At 41.4% G+C, this 20810-nt stretch overlaps 2 protein-coding genes across 8 annotated transcripts; both read left to right on the top strand.

Annotated features, from left to right (window-relative positions):
* LOC6560691 (serine/threonine-protein kinase par-1) lies at positions 1–20695 on the top strand. Of its 7 annotated transcripts, none has more exons than XM_032734146.2 (11): positions 1–886; positions 13985–14320; positions 14375–14630; positions 14696–15324; positions 15427–15700; positions 15767–16016; positions 16092–16297; positions 17225–17485; positions 17746–17910; positions 18019–19190; positions 19285–19370. In XM_032734146.2, the coding sequence occupies exons 1-11, from the start codon at positions 710–712 to the stop codon at positions 19306–19308; spliced, it is 3750 nt and encodes a 1249-aa protein (XP_032590037.1). In that variant the 5' UTR covers positions 1–709; the 3' UTR covers positions 19309–19370. The 7 variants fall into 7 exon arrangements, with proteins under 7 accessions (XP_032590037.1, XP_032590031.1, XP_032590034.1 ...); XM_032734140.2 differs by having other exon boundaries at positions 3–886; positions 19302–20695; XM_032734143.1 differs by having other exon boundaries at positions 3–886; positions 15430–15700; positions 17755–17910; positions 19302–20694.
* On the top strand, positions 9658–10967 carry LOC116804962. Its single transcript, XM_032734147.1, has one exon. The coding sequence runs from the start codon at positions 10047–10049 to the stop codon at positions 10659–10661; it is 615 nt and encodes a 204-aa protein (XP_032590038.1). The 5' UTR covers positions 9658–10046; the 3' UTR covers positions 10662–10967.
* Positions 20696–20810: the final 115 nt, after the last annotated feature.

Genomic DNA, 20810 nt, shown 5'->3' with positions numbered 1-20810 from the left:
ATCACAGCAAACGTTTAAAATGTGAAAAGAGAAACCCGCGAACAACAACAGCAATAAGAACAACAAAAGAAAGCAGAACACCAAGTGTCAAGTGGGGCAAGTGTGGCAACACCAAGAGCACCAAAAGGCGTGACCTAATCCACTAAAGGAGTTCGTTCGAGTCACGTGTTCGCAAATGGCCCAGTTGCCAATGCGAGCAGCAGGAGCAGGAGCAGCCATAGCGACGACGACGACAACGACGAAGAGGCAGCTGTTGTTGAACTCAACCCGTGCCACATGCTCAGAGTCAGCCTCAGCCTCTGCCTCAGTCTCAGCCTCTGTCGCAACGCGCTTATAATTGCAACAATTCAATTAAAGCTGGAATCGAACTAAACATTTGCTGGCGGCGCTGCTGTTGTCTGTTGTCAACCGTCTCGTCTCGTCTCTCTGCGTGTCTCTCACTCTGTGCCACACTCTATCTGCGCTTGTGTGTGTATATATGTGTATGTGTGTGTGTGCGCCGCCAGCAACAGCAGCAGCGGGCATGAATAGCAAATGAACTTAAGCTCTCGGCAAACAAAAGAAAATGCAACTTAAGTGAACTTCCTGCGTTGACAACAATAACAACAACAACAACGAGAACAACGAATCGGAGGCGGCACCAATTATTGGAGCCAACAGCAACAACAACAACTACAGCCAAAAAAAGAGAGCAAGTGAATCCTGTGCAATGGCCGCCTCCACATCAACATCAACATCAACGCCACAAAACTACAAAGTGCCATCGACGAGCAAAATATCCGTTGACAAACTGCTCCGCGTCGGTTACTACGAGCTGGAGAAGACAATTGGCAAGGGCAACTTTGCCGTCGTCAAGCTGGCCACGAACGTTGTGACCAGAACAAAGGTGAGTTGTGCAACATGTTGCAGGGGCGTGAATCGCGTGGGTTCTTTTATTTATTATCTAATCAAACAACAAACAAACAGTTTAGCAAGTAGAAGCAATTGAAATTATTAGATGACAACAAATATTATTGAGTATAAACATAAAAAAGAGGGTATCTCTTAGCAGACCAATCCCTTTATAAGTGTGTGTTCTACACACATGCATTCAACAATTCAGCATTGTATTTATATTTTCATCTTGTTAACGCATCAAATTGCCCATCGAAATTTATATGCCTGTATATTTTTTTCTGTCGATTCTTATACCCTAAAATCATTGCGAATGGGTAAAAAGGTTATGATGTTAACTCATAAGAAAATTTCCCCAAATTTGAGTAAATCGCCATACTTTTGGGGTCAATGGCTTGTCACTCTATTATGCAGAAAGTAAATTTCTAAAATTTATGGTTGTGACATTCTAAAACTAGGGTTTGCATTTGTAGACTTCAGGATCGATTTTTCTAAAAGGTATGACAAATATATTAACTTTTCAACGGTGCTGTTATCTGTCGAGTTAGCTTTCTTGTTAAAATATAATCAATTCTTTAAATATAAATCAAACATTTTACATACTTTATTTACGATTTCATTAAATTTCATTACTAGTTTCCGACTTTTGGAAAGTATTTATTCTTAAAATATGACTTTTTAGAAATAATATTTAAAATATTTTGTGAACCATACGCATATTAGGTAAATTTCAATAAATCGATCACTTAAATGATTCCCGAACACAGGTGGAAATCGATTATCGACATCACTAAGGAAACAAACCATTTGAAGATACATACAGTGTCTCGCAGTTCAACTGGAACAGCGCCTAGCAAAAAAGTTAATTGCCTGCCATAAACAAATTATTCAATATTTTTCAAAAATTCCAAAGAACTATGGCAGGTACATATATTGACTACCTAAATGACTATATGACCCCCATAAACTGGGGTTTTCCCACTGGCTAGGTCGGGTTATGTAAAAAAGTACCTTAATTTGTGGTCACATATTATGTGGAACAATGGCGTTATGGACACCTGGGTGCCATAAAACCCTGATTTTTTACGTCAGGTTGATTATTTTTGGTATAAATAGACCAATCCTTCGTAGTCAGATTAGTTATATCCTGCATCTCGAGTGCAACCAGCCAACAAGGACTATGTGCAAGCGGACTACCATTGAACAACGGAAACTGATCCTGGAACACTTCAGGATTGGATATTCATATCGCCAAATAGCTAAAATGGTAAATCTGAGTACCACAACTGTATTCAATATCATTCGGCGCTTCGTCGACGAAAATCGGATAGAGGACAAGGGCAGAAAGGCACCACACAAGATTTTCACCGAACAGGAGGAGCGGAGGATCATCAGGAAAATAAGGGAAAATCCCAAGCTATCGGCTCCAAAACTGACTCAACAGGTGCAGGATGAAATGGGGAAAAAGTGCAGTGTGGAAACTGTGCGCCGGGTTCTGCGCAAACATGACTTTAATGCCCGAGTACCACGGAAGAAGCCCTTTATAAGCGCAAAAAATAAAGGGACTAGGATGACGTTCGCCAAAACCCACTTGGACAAGGATTTGGAGTTCTGGGACACAGTCATATTTGCAGATGAGTCCAAATTCAACATTTTTGGCTCGGACGGACGGAATTATGTGTGGCGACAGCCCAATACTGAGCTGAGTCCCAAAATCCTAAAGGCAACAGTCAAGCACGACGGAGGAAGTGTCATAGTATGGGCATCTATCTCGGAAGCCGGCGTCGGAAATTTGGTGTTTATTGAAACAACAATGGACAAGAGTGTGTATCTCAATATATTAAAGGAAAATTTACTCCAAAGTGCCGAGAAGCTACCACGACAACGACCAGGACAACAGCCAATCATAAGTCCGGATTAGTACAGTCCTGGCTTATCTGGAATTGCCTCCACATGATAATTCCACAGGCCCAGTCTCCAGATTTAAATGTTATTTAAAATTTGTGGGCTCTGCTCGAAAATAACATCCGGAATCACAGATCCGATCTCAAAAATGCTCTGCTGGATGAGTGGAGCAAAATCAGTCCAGAAACGACCCGGAAGCTGGTATCTTCCATGAATAATAGGTTAAGGGACTTTATTAGGGGTAAAGGATATCATACTAAGTATTAACATCCTTATTTAAGTTTTTATACGCCTAATATGTTACTTTTCTAAGACTGTTCCAAAAAAACTTTGACATGTATTTTGGATAAGATTTCAGTTTTTGACTAATTTTAGTTAATTAATTAATATTTTAATGAAAACTGAAGTTTCCTTTTCAAATGTGATATAACATAAAACAAATTGACATTTATACATTTTGCGTTTGTTGTTTTGTTTAAAAGTTATAGCACTTTAAATATTTTGCTAGGCGCTGTTCCAGTTGAACTGCGAGACACTGTATATCTTTTTATTGATATACAGTGTCTCACAGCTTATTTCGGCAGTGTCTAGCAAAAATTTTAAAGTGCTATAAAGTTTAAACAAAGAAACAAACGCAAAATGTATAAATGTCAATTTGTTTTATGTTATATCACATTTGAAAAGGAAACTTCAGTTTTCATTAAAATATTAATTAATTAACTAAAATTAGTCAAAAACTGAAATCTTATCCAAAATACAGGTCAAATCTTATTTCAGCAGTCTTAGAAAAGTAACATATTAGGCGTATAAAAACTTAAATAAGGATGTTAACACTTAGTATGATATCATTTAGCCTTAATAACTTCCCCTAACCTATTATTCATGGAAGATACCAGCTTCCGGGTCGTTTCTGGACTGATTTTGCTCCACTCATCCAGCAGAGCATTCTTGAGATCGGATCTGTGATTCCGGATGGTATTTTCCAGCAGAGCCCACAAATTTTAAATAACATTTAAGTCTGGAGACTGGGCCTGTGGAATTATCTTGTGGGGGCAGTTCCAGATATGCCAGGACTGCACTAATCCGGACTTATGCTTGGCTGTTGTCCTGGTCGTTGTCGTGGTAGATCTGGAAAGTACGCCGGATTTCTAGCTTCTCGGCACTTTGGAGTAAATTTTCCTTTAATATAGTGAAATACACATTCTTGTCCATTGTTGTTTCAATGAACACAAAATTTCCGTCGCCGGCTTCCGAGATAGATGCCCATACCATGACACTTCCTCCGTCGTGCTTGACTGTTGCCTTTAGAATTTTGGGACTCAGCTCAGTATTGGACTGTCGCCACACATAATTTTGTCCGTCTGAGCCAAAAATGTTGAATTTGGGCTCATCTGCAAATATGACTGTGTTCCAGAACTCCAAATCCTTGTCCAAGTGGGTTTTGGCGAACGTCATCCTAGTCCCTTTATTTTTTGCGCTTATAAAGGGCTTCTTCCGTGGTACTCGGGCATTAAAGTCATGTTTGCGCAGAACCCGGCGCACAGTTTCCACACTGCACTTTTTCCCCATTTCATCCTGCACCTGTTGAGTCAGTTTTGGAGCCGATAGCTTGGCATTTTCCCTTATTTTTCTGATGATCCTCCGCTCCTCCTGTTCGGTGAAAATCTTGTTTGGTGCATTTCTGCCCTTGTCCTGTATCCGATTTTCGTCGACGAAGCGCCGAATGATGTTGAATACAGTTGTGGTGCTTAGATTTACCATTTTAGCTATTTGGCCATATGAATATCTAATCTGGAAGTGTTCCAGGATGAGATTTCGTTGCTCAATGGTAGTCCGTTTGTCCATAGTCCTTGTTGGCTGGTGGCACCCGATGTGCAGGATATAACTAAACTGACTACGAAGGATTGGTCTATTTATACCGAAAATAATCAACATGACGTAAAAAATCCGGGTTTTATGGCACCCAGGTGTCCATAATGTCACTGTTGAAAATAAGCCGTGACCATAAATTAAGGTACTTTTTTACATAACCCGGCCCAGCCGGCGGGAAAACCCCAGTTTATGGGGGTCATATAGTCATTATGGTGGTTAATATATGTACCTGCCATAGGTCTTTGGAATTTTTGAAAAATATTGTATTATTAGTTTATGGCAGGCAATTAAAATTTTTGCTAGACACTGCCGAAATAAGCTGTGAGACACTGTATGTGTCCTATTCATAATATTGATAATATGCAAAGATTGCCTCAAGATCATTTAGAAAATCGTTTATTAAAATGTGCAAAATAATTTAGGGTATTCGCTAGTAGAGCCCTCTCGACTTGAGCATTCTTGTTCGTTTTCTTTATTTTGCCGTTAGGCTGCGGGTTTGGTTTAATCAAATTGATTTTAGTGATTATGATTCTTTTGTTGTTTTGTTTATTGCCGCGTAAATATGCGCGTAGTATACTTTAATGTTTACACAACTTATTGACAACACATATTTGCCAGGCATACATACATGTATATATATATATATATATATATATATATATATATATATCAGTAAATGGCAAATGTTGGCATTAGTATTCGAAGTGTGCTTTGCCCCATGTTTGCTTTCAATTGTGCCGCATGGAGTTCGACGCATAGATCAGATCAGATGATGCTAATTGAAACACACCTCTCTGTCTATCTCTATATCTATCTCTGTCTCTTTATCTCTTGCTAACATAACTGCTAATACATCCCTCTCTCTTTCTCGGTTTTTCGCTTTCTCTGTATTTCTTTCTGTCTCTGTATGAGGAAGTAATTAAGTTTTGTTTCGTTCTGTTTAAGATCATCGCAATCTCAGTCTCAGTCTCTGTTATTGTTGTTGTTAAATGTAATTTGCATTTTCACAAATATTTTCGACAGTTTCCGCACAACTTGTCAGCACTGCATATCTTAAATTAAGTGCCTGGGATGCTGCATTTAATTAGTGTGTTGCGTAATCACTTCGAGTATATATATATATATTTTTTTTTATACTGGTTGCGGTTAGCTAAGCGATTGTTATACTTAATATTATACCTTGTATGTGATTTAAAAGTCCATCATCTTAATATATGGAATTATTAAAGCAGAAAAAAAGCAAACAGAATTCAATGTGGTTTTTAATAAGACAAAAATCTACATTTTAGAGTCATTATAAGTAATAAAAAATGCATATAGCATTAATTAATTAAAAGGGGCACAATTGAACTAACAGGTCGCATAATTTAATAATTTACAGAGTAGCACTTAGCCGAGTGCATTTGTCATAATGTACTCTATCAGCTGAGTGACAGTTTCCTTCCCAGTATTCTCAGTGGTATAAATTCCGTATGCATTTTACAGCTGTTGCTGCCGGCGAGAAGTGATAATGAGTCACCTTCAAAAGGGAAACATCTATATATATATATATATATATAAATATATATAACATCATACATATATAACATCACAGTTGTCGCCCAATTGCAGTTGTAGTTGATAATTGCGGGCTGTCAGTGGCACAAAACATAAGCGTGCAGATGAACAAAAAAACATAAACTGGAACAACAACAATGCGTTTTAAATAGTTTATCACAACAATAATCGGGCAAACTACAATAGTTAAGTGCAAATTTGTAGGCCAAACAGAGACCTGCTCGTTATATGCATAATTGACAACGACTGTGCAAACAGCAACTACAACAACAACAACAAAGAACAAGCCAACTGTCAACAATGTGGAAAACAGAGTCTCCACACGTACATAGACACACACTCACACGCGTACATAACTGTGGTGAGATTCATCTTGCACTAGTGTTGAGTACGTGAGCACGTGCCTTCAATTCAAAATGGCGGAGAGGTCTGTGAAAATAAAAAACACAAATTTACATACATATGACGCGCGCATATTTGATTAATTTTTACTGTATTTTATTTGATGTTGATTGTTGGTTCATTTGTTTTCGTTGCCTATTCTTTGCTTTGTTTGCTGTTTACAGTTGGTTCTTTCATTTTGCTCTTTTTTTTTTTTGTTGATAAGAGACCGACCGAGCGACACAGCTGTTTGTCAATTTCAAGGTCCACTCGTCGCACTCACTTATCTTACTTAACACTCCGAGTGCAAGTGTGTGTTGGGTGTATGTGTGTGTGAGTGTTTTGGGGCTTGTGTGTGAAATGCAATGTACAAATACAACATGATTTGTGTTGACTGGATTATTGTTATTATAATTATTATTATTAGTATTATTATTGCCCACACATAGCCTTAGCTTATCTGCTAAGCGCATTTCGACAATAATTATTACTATTATCAATAGTCATGTACAATGTGCATATGTACATTAAACAACATCGTGTCCAACAATATCGATAAGAATGTATGAGATTGTTGTTTGGACCTAAGGCACTTTACAAAAACAAACGCACAACAAACAACACAAAAGTAGCAATATTTGTTCCTTCTAAATAGGCCAGAAACAATTTACTGATTTCCTTGACTTAAAAACTAGCGTTTACCTTTGGTACTACTTTTGAAGGCGTCTCCAATTGCATTTTTGGATTAGAATCTGTCAATGAATTCCTATTACAAATCGTGTATCTAACTAATAAACCTGAATTTAATAAGCAAACCCATTTCGATAATATATCTAGTTGAATTATTTTGGGTTAGTATCTGTACATGAATTAAAATTAAAAATAATGTAGCTAACTTTTTCCATTACTAAGTTAAAACTTTACAGAACTTTATTAATTAAAGCATTTTAATAATACATTGTTTCGTAGACTGATTAATTTCATAGTGCTTTCATAATGATTTTATTAATCCTCCTATATATCCAATTACTTTTAAATTAACGATTAATTTCATAGTAAAAGCTTCTACTCATCCTCCTTTATCTTCAACTATATGCATTAATCCGAATACCTTATTAAATAAATTTTTAATTTAATGATTAATTCCCAAAAATGCTTCTGCTAATCATCCTTTTCCTATTGAATCACTTTTTTACTTTGAATTCAATCTTTAATTGTGACAAATGTTTATTGGCTTAATAATTGCGCTCTTTAGATAACAATATATAATAATAACGGCTTTTTAGTGCAAACCACATGCTAATTCTTATCAAGCCCTTTGATGCAGCTACTTTTGTTTGATTTAATTAGACAGTTCGAGTTTTTTTTTTTTCGAAAATTTTATGGTATCTAAATTGGATCGTCTGTCAATTGGCCATCGAAGACTTAATTGGGCTTATGACGCGTGGCGGGATCGACTATCTACTTCTCGGCAACTGTTTTGATAACTGCCATTAAGCATTAACGCTCCAATTGATGCAATTAAGCATTCTACAATACCCACTCAAAGCATGCATTAGCAGCGGGATTTCTGGACGGAAATTTTCAAGTGTTTTTTTTCTTTTTCTCTTTTTTTTTGGCTATTCACCAATAATCAACGCGCTCCCGTTGCGCACTGAGGCAACTTTGATTGATCATTTGCTACGGCCAAATATTTAACTTGAGCTCACGCTGTCTGGCCACGATGCGATCTCAGTCTTACAGATAGAGACAGCAAAACGCCAAAAACCAAAAACCAAAAAAAAACTTGTTGCTGACCACTCACAGATCAGAGTAGCAATACATATACACAAAAAAAAAAAAAAATATATATATATATATATATAAGTTATATCTTCTACGTTGCTTTACGACTCAGTCGCATGGCTGACCAAATCGTTTAAAATTGGTATTTACTTTTTCATTAACTATTTCGCGGCTGTTATTTTTTTTCTTCCATTTCTATTTTTTTGCGTCTTTTAGCTGTCTGGCATTTTTTACCTTTATTTATTTTTTTGTTGGTCTTTGCTTTGGTTGTCTCTGTCGCCCGGGCTTATTGTCTGCATGGCTGCGATAGTGAAATCGTGACAGTTGCCTTTTTTTTTATTATTACTATTTTAGAACTGCTTAGGAACGTAATCCTCTTCATATTTCCACAGACTTTTTTAATCTCTTTTAATTTTTAAGCAGTTTTCCTTATTTTTTGCAGAACTGCTTTGAAATGTAATCCTATTGATATGTCGGCAAGCTTCTTTGATCTCTTAGTTTGCACTGCTTGATAATTGTTTAATTTAAAATAGTTTTCCTTTTCTAGAACTGCTTGAAATTGATATCCTACTGATCTATTTTGAATTTGCAAGCAGTGCACTGCTTAGCTAGTGTTTTTTACAGTTGTTCATAATGTCCACAATAGCTTTACAGGGTATATGCGCGGTTCAGTCTATGTGTGTTTATCTTTCTAATTTATTGTTTATTCGCGCTTGAGTTTGTCTGTCGTCTGCACACACATATACACATACACATACACACACACACACACACACACACACAGACGTTTACGCACACGCACAACTGCACACACACAGACTCGATAAACATTCGCGCACATATGATAACAAGCTCCGCGCTATCGTAAATTAAGAACGAGAACAAGAACAACCACCACAACAATAATAATATCAACAACAACAACAACAAATAACTACGTAAACAACGCAACAATTTGCGAATCAATCACGTGCACTGATATCCCTCTCTTTCTCTCTCTCTCTTGCTTATTTCTCTTTTGGAATCAAGTGAATTATTCACATTTCTGAGTTTATCTTTTCTGTTTTTTTTTTTCACACTTCTGCATCATCGTCAAAGCAAAAACAGCAAGTGTCGCAGCACTTTCTATAAATGATTTATCAACCCGCGGACAGTTGATTAAAGTCAAAGGCCTGCCAGGCCAACCTATCAATTTATACAGAAACGTGCCCATAAGTAGGCCATTAATGTAAATTCTTGCAATCGATTTTCCACTGCTGCTAAAAAAAATAAAGGGAAAACAATTGGAAAATTTAAAATGCCTCCACCTGTGAACCCAAATAAAGTTTACCGACCCTTGGCATAATTACGCATAAGGGTTAAAAGGGTGTGAACAACAGTGACCCAAAGAGAGAGAAAGAGCGTGAAAGTTAGACGGAGTGGGAGAGAGAGAGAGAGAGAGAGAGAGCATCAATTGCAGCAGCCCCAAAACAGTTAGCAGGTGGCGACTATTGATTAAACAGGGTGTGTTGCAGAGGGGGGAGGTTGGGCTGGCAACACACGTTTTGATTACCGCGTGTAAACAGCAACAAGAAAATCAACTAACAACTGGCAACAAGGGGCACGTTATTGCAAGGACTCGTTGCAACGTTTAGTGCCTCGAACCAAGTCACATGTCTGAGAAGCCAGCCAAGGAACCGAAAACCATCGAATCGTGCGGCATTGAGACGTGCCCCCGTTCTAGGTGCATGCCCCCCCACAAGAAAAAGTCCTCGGCCACACCCATGAGCATTCTGTGCGAACTGATGCGACTGAAGGCGCAACAAAAGTATCTCGAATGCAATCAAGTCAAGCTGAATGCCAGCAATTTTCTCGACGACAACGAGAACGACAACGACCTTGATGGTGTGGGTGGTGTGGGGGGCGGCGAGGATATGGGGGGCACGGCCAGTCGACGGCCTTCGAGCGGCAACAAAGTCGCCGGCCGCCTCATCAATGACATTGATCGCCTCAAGCTGGAATTGGACGAGAAACTGAGCAAGCATCACGTGGAGAAACGTGGCCAATTGCAGGACATGTGGCACTACATGAACACCCTCAAACAGGATGTCTTTCGGCCGGAACGCCTCAGTCTGTACACGGTGAATGCGGTGCGGGAACGCATCATCGCACTCAACGCTCAACTGGAGCGGCTGAGTGTTCAAAATGCCAAGGAGCTGGACACGTTGCGGCAAGAGTACGAGAAATTGGAGCAGGACAATGGATTCGTATGGAAGGGCAGCATTTAAGCCAAGGTTGCTTTATAAAAAAACATCCCCAGCATTTAAGCAATGATTGCTTCATACAAAATATCCCCATCTCTCTCTCTCTCTCTCTCTCTCTGCACAAACGGAATAAAGTCTGTCTTTATTAATTTGATTTATTTTGTTGGATTTTAATTGATTGAACACTTTCGACTCGAATTTAATCAAATCATAAACACTGAAGCGTGAGTCAGCTTTGCAGCTATCAAAGGAATAGTCAAATTTACATACAAACATCTGTGGTCAAAATAATATGTTCAGAAATAATAAAATAAAATAATTGTTGTGGAATAGTTGTGAAGCATTCCTGAGGAATAAGTCAAATTGAAAAGAAATGTCTCCATGGAATCGAAGGGAGGCTATGCAAATATTATGGATTTTAATTTTTTGTAGCAGTACTACTATTATTTTGACCGCAACTGTGCATTCTCAAATTGTAGCATTTAGCATTCTTGGGGCAATCAGGCCTTGTAGTCAGTCAGTCCTTCCCTTTAAATCAATACGAGCCTCTCTGCCATTTGCCTTGGCTTTTTCTGTGCTATGCCAAGCGAAGGATTTCCAAATGTGACATTCCTGCTGATGTTGTCGTTGTCGTTGTTGTTGTTGTTGTTGTGGTTGCTTCGTTGCTTACTTTGAATGTCTCATTTACGAGCGTTTGTTCTTAAGGTTCATCGCATTCGCGGGGCAAAAGGTCAAAATGGCACGTGGCAATGGCATTTTCCGCCACAAAACTCTTCTTTATATTTTGTTCTTGTACCCTAAAACCCATTGAAAACTTGTAAAAAGGGTATACCAATTGTTGTGCACAAGTATGTAACCAGGCAGAGACTCGCCACATAAATTACATAAATATTCTTGAATAGGATTAACAAACCAGTGAATTTAACTATGTTCGTCTCTGCCTCACCATCTATCTGTCAATGCTAATGTTTAATTAAAAACTCGATTTAAGGGTATTTCCGAGTCGATTTCTCGTCAGTAGAGCATGCTTTCTTTTTTGTTGTTGTTTTTTGTTTTGTCCAATTGCCGTACATCATTTGTTGTGATACCTTTCTAGCCCAGTTTTAAAGCTGGGCGTAATAACTTATTGTATTAACCTAAATACCTTTAACCTTTTTTTAACACACAGAACGTGACATTCTTGTGTGTTATATAAAATAGTAATTTCTTAAATTGAATACATTAAAGCAAACGCGTTTTATTTTCCATATAATAATAATATATAATGCTAATTATCGTGTAATATTTGCATAGCCTTGAAGACAAGTCCCGATGCGATATAATAATATATATGAAGAAAACCTTGACCCGTTGCCAATGAAAAGCATATTTCATTTATAAAAAGAGGTCACCAAACAATTAAGTATTATTGTAATATAATATAATTTGATTTGTTCAATAATATATATATATATATGTTTATATATGCATATTATTTATTATAAATCTAACAAAGTGATGCTGATCACGTGGCATTGACACTTCCAAAAATTGATTGCTCAACTGTGAGGCAATTATGTAAAATGTTAAAACAACGGCAAATTACAGATGAAAATGCGTATACAATATTACGTATACGTCACATGCGACAGATTAATTCTGCTCTGATGTTCGTCCTGTTTAACATATTATTATTTCAGTTATTGGCTGCATTCGATACGATTAAAGCAAAAGTGCTGGATCACTGCTTAAGGCAATAGTCAGAAGAGCGACAAAACGAATTTTATTTAAATGTTGAGGCAGCAACAACAAATCAAAAACCGGTATGGGGATCATCATGATGAAGCTCTATTGATTATAATGATTATTATTATTATTATTGCTTTTGTTGTTGCTATTGCTGTTGCTGTTGCTGTTGTTGCTGTCATTGTGTAAGCAAGAGCAAGTGATCTATCTCTCATTCTGTATTCGCCTCTCGCTCGCGCTCATGCCGCTAACGCTGATTGTTAATTATTTCAGTTTTTGTTAAATTATTATTGAAATGCTTGGCAAAAACACAAAAGCAAATAAACAGACAGTCGGCAACGACAACAACGACGAACATCGTGTGTAAAGAATGTTTTTTCTGTTTTTTTGTTGTTATTTTTTTTTGCGTCTAGTCTACCCTCACACCGTCCTACATTGCCCTTCCGCTGCTCCACTCTGCCCCGCTCAAAGTCGTCGTCACCATCATCATCATCATCTCGTCATCATCATCATCATTATTTCACATACTACAACCACACAGAATTTAACACTCGCGCCATCTTTGGCGTTTGTTGTCGTCGTCGTGTTTTTACTGCGGTTGTAGTTGTTGTTCTTGGTCTGGTTGCTGTTGTTGCTGTTGCTGTTGCTGTTACTGCTGCTGTGGCTGCAGACAGTGCGCCACCTACCACCTGACCCCCAGCAACAGCAAAACAGAAACGCGTCGTGCTTTCCCAGCGATGCCCGTTCATTTTTTCATTCTCTCTTTTTTTCTTGTTATTTTTTGAGTACATACCCTAACATTAGAGCATTATGATATATTAGTTAAAGTATGAAGAATGCTTTCACACACTGCAAAATCGTTCGTTTAAAAAAGTTAAATACACACATATCATATTAATTTATATATGTGTGTATATATATAAATATATATATTTTTATATGAATGTAATCGATGTTGTTGTATATCTAATTATATACATTTTATTGAACTATCTGCATTTAATTTTTTGAAATGCGAGCAATCTCTTGGCATACTTAATAATATATATATAATAATATATAATTATGTATTTTTATAATATGCTCTAGTTTGAATCAATTTTTATTTTTGGAAAACAAAAGAACATTACTTTTTTCTTAAGGATAGTTTTATTTGAATTTTAATCATAAATCTTTGTAGTTTTTGCAAACCCTTAAAATGTGTTAAGAATAGTTGTTGAGTTTAGTTTAGGATTTCTGCTGAACCCATATTCATTTTACCCGTTTTCTAAAGCTAAGAGTATTTCAATGTTCGGTTCTCAGTGCATAAATATGCTTATTGTTACTTGCTCTTATTACTGAGGGGGACACATCGAGTGACAAAGAGGGAGACAGACAGAGAGAGAGAGGGAGAGAGAGAGAGAGAGAGAAGTGACAGAGGCACAGCTGTCAGCCCACACAGCTCGAATTCTTTGGATCTCGTTGTTTGTCAACGTCGCACTCTCCTCGCCTTTGGTTCGTTCACCTTCAAGACCGAACCCACAAAAAAAAAATGCGCATCCGAAACTGTTTATCTTCTTTTTTTTGGCGTATCGTTGACTAATGCGACCTTTTGCTTCCTGTATTGCGGTTTTTAATTGCAGGTGGCCATTAAGATCATTGATAAGACATGCCTCAACGAGGAATACTTGAGCAAGACGTTCCGCGAGATATCCATACTCAAATCGCTGCGACATCCGCACATAACGCGCCTCTACGAGGTGATGGAATCACAGTCGATGATCTACCTGGTCACAGAGTATGCGCCAAATGGCGAGATCTTTGATCATCTGGTCGCCAATGGACGCATGAAGGAGCCGGAAGCGGCGCGCGTCTTCACACAGCTCATCTCGGCGGTGCACTATTGCCATCAGCGCGGTGTGGTGCATCGTGATCTCAAAGCGGAGAATGTCCTGCTCGACAAGGACATGAACATCAAAGTGAGTTGCAAAGAAAACTATTGAAATCTCTTTTTTAATATTCATCTGTTGCAGCTGGCGGACTTTGGTTTTAGCAATCACTACGAGGAGGGCAGCCTATTGCGTACGTGGTGCGGTTCACCGCCATATGCGGCGCCGGAGGTTTTTCAGGGTCTCGAATACGATGGACCCAAATCGGATATCTGGAGTTTGGGTGTTGTGCTCTATGCACTCGTCTGTGGCGCATTGCCCTTCGATGGCAAGACCATATTGGAGCTCAAGAGTCGCGTGGTCCTCGGCAAATTTCGCATACCCTTCTTCATGTCGCAGGGTGCGTTTTATACATATTTCCTTTCGTAGTTAACTCAGCTAATGTATTTGAATACCAATTTGTAGAGTGTGAGCATCTCATTAGGAATATGCTTGTCGTGGAGCCGGATCGTCGTTATACCATCAAACAGATCATCAAGCATCGCTGGCTAAGCGACTGGCAATCGGAACTGGAGCAGGATGAGGTGCGACTGGACGGCATGCCGTCGTTGCCGTTTGGTGCAACCGGCCTGCAATCCAGCTCCTCCCTGGCCAGCTCCACAACATCGCTGTCCGGTGCGGATAGTACGGATGTCACAGCACCCCAGTTGGACGCTGTGGTCATGACCCATATGCTGCAGCTGCCCGGCCTGACGGCGGACATGATTGCACAGTCGGTGCACGAGCAGCGATTCGATAATATCTATGCCATATACAATCTGCTGCAGGACAAGCTGCTGCAGAAGCGACGCGAAAACCAAAGACTGCAACACCATGCGAATCTGGCGTACTCGAGATCACGCAAGACAAGCATCACCACCGGCATCGTGGATCGCTCCGAGCCCGTCAAGCAGGAATCTCTCGATCGTCTCAGTCCGCTCAGCAATGCGAACGCCTCAAGTTCGGCGCTCGGATTTGGCTGGTGTGCCGATGTCGGTGTCGATTTGGAGAAGTTCGGCGACATTGAGCTCGAGTGCCTGGCGCGACCCAATGAAGTGAGTGAAGCAATATATATGGACATTATGCATTTGCAGATTGTTCTCTCTATATTTTACTCATACCATCTCTCGCTCTCTCTCTCTTTTAATCCTCCCCAGCAGCACTCTGTCAATGCGCAGCACTTGAGCGCCACAGGTGGCGGAGTCTCTGGGGCGAACACGCGTCGCCACACAGTCGGACCGGGCGATGTGGCGCACGAGCAGGCGCTGGCCAATCCCAATGTGCCGCCCATCGATTTCAAGGGTGCGCCGCAGTGCAGCGATACGGCTCAGGCGAATCCCATGAATCTTCCCATGCTGCAGAATCAGCCGCTGCACAATTTAACCATCAAGGATCAGCATCTGCTGAAGCCGCCCGTTGTCATGGGTGCCAGTAAGTAGTTGATCTTGTCTGCTCCTTGAAATTGTATTAAGCTTCGCATTTCGTTCGTTTGGCCAGGTTCGTTTGGACGTCGCGCCTCGGATGGTGGCGCCAATCTGCACATTTATTATCCCGCCAGCGTATCGGCTGGCAGCAGCGGTGTGGCACCTGCGGCACAACAAATGGACACCACTGGCTACTATATCAATCAGGGCCTGGCAGCAGCGCCTCTTCCCCCGGAACTGTCGCCGCTCAGCGAACAGTCACCGATACAGCTCAACTGCTGTCCCGAAAACAGCGGCGAGGAGTGCAGCGAGGAAATTGAGAGGCAAGCTCACCTCTCCCTCTCTCCCTTGCCATCTATTTCGATATACTAAAGTTATAACTTTTTGAATCCTCACAGGTACATGCAGAAGCGCGGCTGTGTGAAGCGACATACTGTCGGCTGCACAGAGGATCTCTCCGTCAGTCACAATCCCGGCGAGCTGGGCCAGATGCAGGTGCCACCAGGTGGCCAACCACAAACGCCAAGCGGCAACGGTGCATCTGCTGGTGGCAATATGCGCACCCGTCGCAGCGGTCTGCTAACAGTTACAGATCGGCCGCCAGGTACGTTTCCCATGGCTACTCTGCTTAGCTATCAAGCTGTAAAGTGTTGGCTGTTCCACAAAGACTAACATGAGATGTTTCTCTGAAATATAGTGGGTAGTAACCTGTTGGCAGATGTAGTATTATATTGACATCTACTTTATAGAATTGATTGTTAAATAGTAATTTGTAAATCCTTGCAATGCCTTGGCATATCTTGGAATGAAACAGCTTTAAAGACTCAAACAGCAAAAGCATTGTATGGTTTTGTAAATAGATTAAGAATGAACATAAGAAGCATAAAATACACAGAAACAATTTGGATTTCAGGCATTACAATGACTTTAAAAGTCTGCTTAGGTTTTTGTAGTAGTATCTCACCAAGCGTTTGCTTAAAAGATTTACTTGATTACTATCAGGGTGTCAAATCGAGACGAATTTTGTGTTCCGGTTTAAGCAGAGAAAGTGTAAAAGTTCCGCTAAAGATTACGCATTGAATTTCGGTTTCGATACCGATTCCGGTTCTGAATTGTAATCGGTTAATTTCGGTTCCGGTTTAACATCCCGCATTTATTTTAACGATTTGACTTTCGATCAAGTTTTGCAGTATTAAATACGTGGGAATTAATATTTAATGAAGTTACCTCGCTTGATTAACCATGCTTAAATAACTATATTTTTTAAGTTTCAAAAATGGTTGGTTTTTTTTTTTAATTACTGTTTTTAATTTTATTTAATTGATTTGTGTTGTATTTTTTGTTTGTATTTCATTTTATGATTTTTCGGATCATTTTGGTTAATTGCACTGCGTTAAACGCTAAATCGTCGCCTGCTCAACAACCGCAACAACAACCAAATGCTGCTGCTGCTGCTGCTGTTTGCTTGACTCTCTACCTCTACCTCTACCCTCCACCCGCAATCCCCGCACCCTCCTTGTCGTCTGTGTAGTGATTTGCCCCAAGCTAATACGCGAAGTTGAATCTCGCATGAATCGCGACTATTTGCCGCCCACACTCAAATCGCTGAGCCAATCGCCGCCCAATCCGCCCATTTTTGGTCTGGCAATGGGTGTGGCAACGTCGCCGTTGAGCGCCGCCAGCGCCGGCAGCAGCAACTCTGTGCCGCTGGTGGCGGCGCCCACAATGGCGGCCAACAATCGTCGCACCATCCGCCCCACCCACTCTAAGCTGCCCACTGTGCAGGAGGGTGGTAAGTTTAATTTTTCTTTATTTCTTTTTTTTCCTTATTTCCTTATTTCCTTACTTCTTGCCTTCTTTAATTCTTGAATTCTTTCTTGATTTCCCCATGCCGCATTTTATATCTGCGCCTTGCTGGAAAACTCAGCTCTGCAACTTTATTATTCCATTGAGAATTTCACTAATTTTGTATTCGGTTTTGTTTTGTTGTTTTTTTTTTTTGTGTGGCCATCTCTTCGGCTGATTGCGTGGATTGCGTGGATTACCGCTTAGCGACCATAGGACGCTACAGTCCTGTGCGTCGCGCCTCGGAGGGATCACGTTCGCAGTTCCAGGGACCGCTGCAGGAATGCCAATCGCTGCAAAAAGGTATCGCACAGAGAAATTTTTTGGTTGCACCCAGTCCGCCGCTTTTAGAAAATTCGATCAGTCTGCCCGGTAAGCCAAATCAATATGCTCCACTCAAAATTCAATTCGAACACCTTTCAGCCCACTTGCTGCACATAGCAGACGAACTAATCCTAATGACTACTTGCCTCCACACAGCCTCACCCATCCATGGCAAACCGACGAATCTGCAGCTGGCGCTGCGACGTGGCCACGATATCGAGGTGCCGCCGGAGGCCATACAGAGTCTGATGCCCGCCTTGGATCGATTGGTGAAGGAGCAGCGGGTCAGCTTCGACATTGCCAAAAAGATAATCTCAACGAAAGTGGTGCCTATCGATCTGGCCACCCAGCTTGGACTGGCCGCCCATGCGGCGAGCGGTGCAGCGGTGAGTGGTGGCCATTTGGATCAGTCGCATCTGCTGCAGCAGCAGCAGCTGCATCAGCAGCCCATGTACAGCTACAGTGTGTCGCCGCTGTCGACGTTGCCACATGGCGGCGCCAATGCCTCGCTGACCACCGCCAAGCAGATGTTTGGCCAGCCCATCTGTGGCTATCAGTATCAGCCGGCAGCAGCGGCCGCGGCAGCTGTGGCACTAACACTCCCGTTGCAGCCACAGCATTTGGTGGGTCAGTTCAGCAGCATCAATTTGGGCGCCTGCAATTCGAACAGCAGCAGCGGCTGCCAATCGCCCGTCTACAGCAGCAACTGCAACAGCATCATCAGCAGTAATAGCCATAGTGGGAGCGGATTCAGCGGCAACAGCTCACCCAATCCAAATCCGTATCTGCCGGGCACCGGTCCCTTTAATCCCTGTGTGAGTGTCAATGCGTGCGCCACATCCCCATTGCATCAGATCACCAAGGGCATCTCAGTGCTGAGCACTGGCGGTGGCGGTGGCTCCATTACGCGTGGCACCTCTGCCGCCAGCGAAGGGGCTGCTCAGCAGCCACTCGATCTGTCCATGGATGTGTGCATTGCGGGCGATCAGCCATCGGCTGATTATGCAACGACCAATTGGTTTATGCCCACGGCGGCGTACTATGATCTGAAGCCATTGAATCTGTCGCCGGCGCAGCCAGTGCGCGTTGTGACCACGCCGCCGGCATCGCCCAATCTGTGCATCATCCAGGAGGAGAATGGCAACGGTCAGATGTGTCACACGATTAGCACGGGTACCCCATATGCCGGCTGCACGGGCGGCATAACGCCACAGATCTGCCTCACCGATGTTCAGGGCAGTGAGATCACGCTGGTGGCCCTCTCCTCGGACAACAGTCGAGACAGCGAGGACTCCTTGGAGCCACATACGCCCATCATGTCAATGCAGGTGGGCACGATTTGCAAATTCTCTTGGCCAAAACTCAATCGAACACAAATGCTAATCTTTGAATGTGCTAATTGACTCGCAATTCTAATCCCAGTATGCTTTAACTCACAGGGCTTGATCATCGCGGAGCCCAGCAGCGATATGCCATCGATAACGCGTGGGATTGGACGCAAGGCGAGTCTCGATTGCGAGAATAGCACCACCAGTACCACACATGCTGCGCCCAGTTGCCATGCCCATGGGTCTGGGAATGCGGAGCCGCACAGGCGTGGCAGTGATAAATCGCTGGGCTTCTCAGACGATTCGCTGAGCAACGACTCGAATAATCTGTCGCCATCATGCCAGGAGCCATCGGCCAGCTCCGGCTTCAAATCCGACTCACATTCCGAAATGGGGGATCACACCGAATGTGGGCATCTAACGCCGGACTCCATGTGCGATTCGCGACGCATGTCCGACGAGATGTGCTACGAGGTACCACTGCCGCACGAGTGCTCCAATCTGGACTCGACACGCATCCTAGAGATGGTCAAGCAAACGATCGACTCGACAATGCCGCCCAAGGGCTTTGTGCTGCACAAGGGCAGCATTAGCTCCGAGGATAGCGGCGCCGAGTCCCGCTACAGCAGCGCCTCCAACGCATCCAGCGAGGCGACACCCAATGCCAATGCCATCGCCAGCGTGGCGGCCAGTGCTGCTTGTGCTGCGTCCAGCTATGGCGAACCGACCACCAATTTAAGTCTAGAGTACTCGGGTGGACTGCAGATCGAACTGCAGGTGTGCGAGGGACGCAGTCGGGATCATCATGGTGCTGGCAAAGGTATCAAATTGAGACGCATCTCGGGGGATCAGTTTGAGTATGGAAAGATTTGTCAGCAGCTCATTAGTACCATAACCATGCAACAGGTGGCGGGTTAAGGCGGCAGCAGGACTGTCCCCAAAAGCTTCACATTAAATATGTGTGTGTGAGTATGTGTGTGTAAGTGTGTATGTGTGTGTGTATGTGTGTGTGTGTGTGTGTGTGTGTGTGTGTGAGTGTGTATGTTAGTGTATCTATATGTCCTGTATTTTGAATGTAAACCACAAACAGAAATGACTCGCCTTGCCTATAAACTCTGCGTAGCTGTGATTTAAGCCGATATGTACGATATATGTGCATATATCATATATATGTGAATGTATCAGTATGTGTGTGTAACTGTTAACTGTTACTGTGTATCTGCATCTGTGTACGTGTGTGTGTGTGTGTGTGTGTGTGTGTGAGTGAGCTATGTTTTTTATATCCTAACAAATCAAACAATCGGACGAATAACATAAGCAATTGAAAACCAACGTCCGATGTATATACTATGATTATATATATATATATAATGTAATTTGATTGTTATTTGACATTTTTTTAGGCTTCGTTTCAATTCGTTAAACTAGTAACTTTAATCAAAATTTTTTTAGCTAACATATACAATAGATATATATATATATATATGTATTTAACTGGCGAGCATTTGAAAAATTTGTAGCTACGGTTTTAAATGTACATACTTCATATATATATATATATATATATATGAATTGATCTATATATATATATATAAATATACACACAGGCAGATACATACA

The sequence above is a fragment of the Drosophila grimshawi genome, unplaced genomic scaffold (assembly GCF_018153295.1).
Source record: "Drosophila grimshawi isolate 15287-2541.00 unplaced genomic scaffold, ASM1815329v1 contig_1369, whole genome shotgun sequence".
NCBI lineage: Eukaryota > Metazoa > Arthropoda > Insecta > Diptera > Drosophilidae > Drosophila > Drosophila grimshawi.
Note: the sequence above shows the minus strand (reverse complement) of the source record. Positions and strands in the feature narration are given on the sequence as shown.

Bases quoted from the DNA above. Each gene is read 5' to 3' on its own strand.
- LOC116804962 (XM_032734147.1), top strand. From the start codon at position 10,047: ATGTCTGAGAAGCCAGCCAAGGAACCGAAAACCATCGAATCGTGCGGC.
- LOC6560691 (XM_032734140.2), top strand. From the start codon at position 710: ATGGCCGCCTCCACATCAACATCAACATCAACGCCACAAAACTACAAA. The intron at 16,017-16,091 runs GCAAGCTCACCT...GAATCCTCACAG, and splicing joins TGCAGCGAGGAAATTGAGAG to GTACATGCAGAAGCGCGGCT. The intron at 17,911-18,018 runs GTAAGCCAAATC...GCCTCCACACAG, and splicing joins AAATTCGATCAGTCTGCCCG to CCTCACCCATCCATGGCAAA.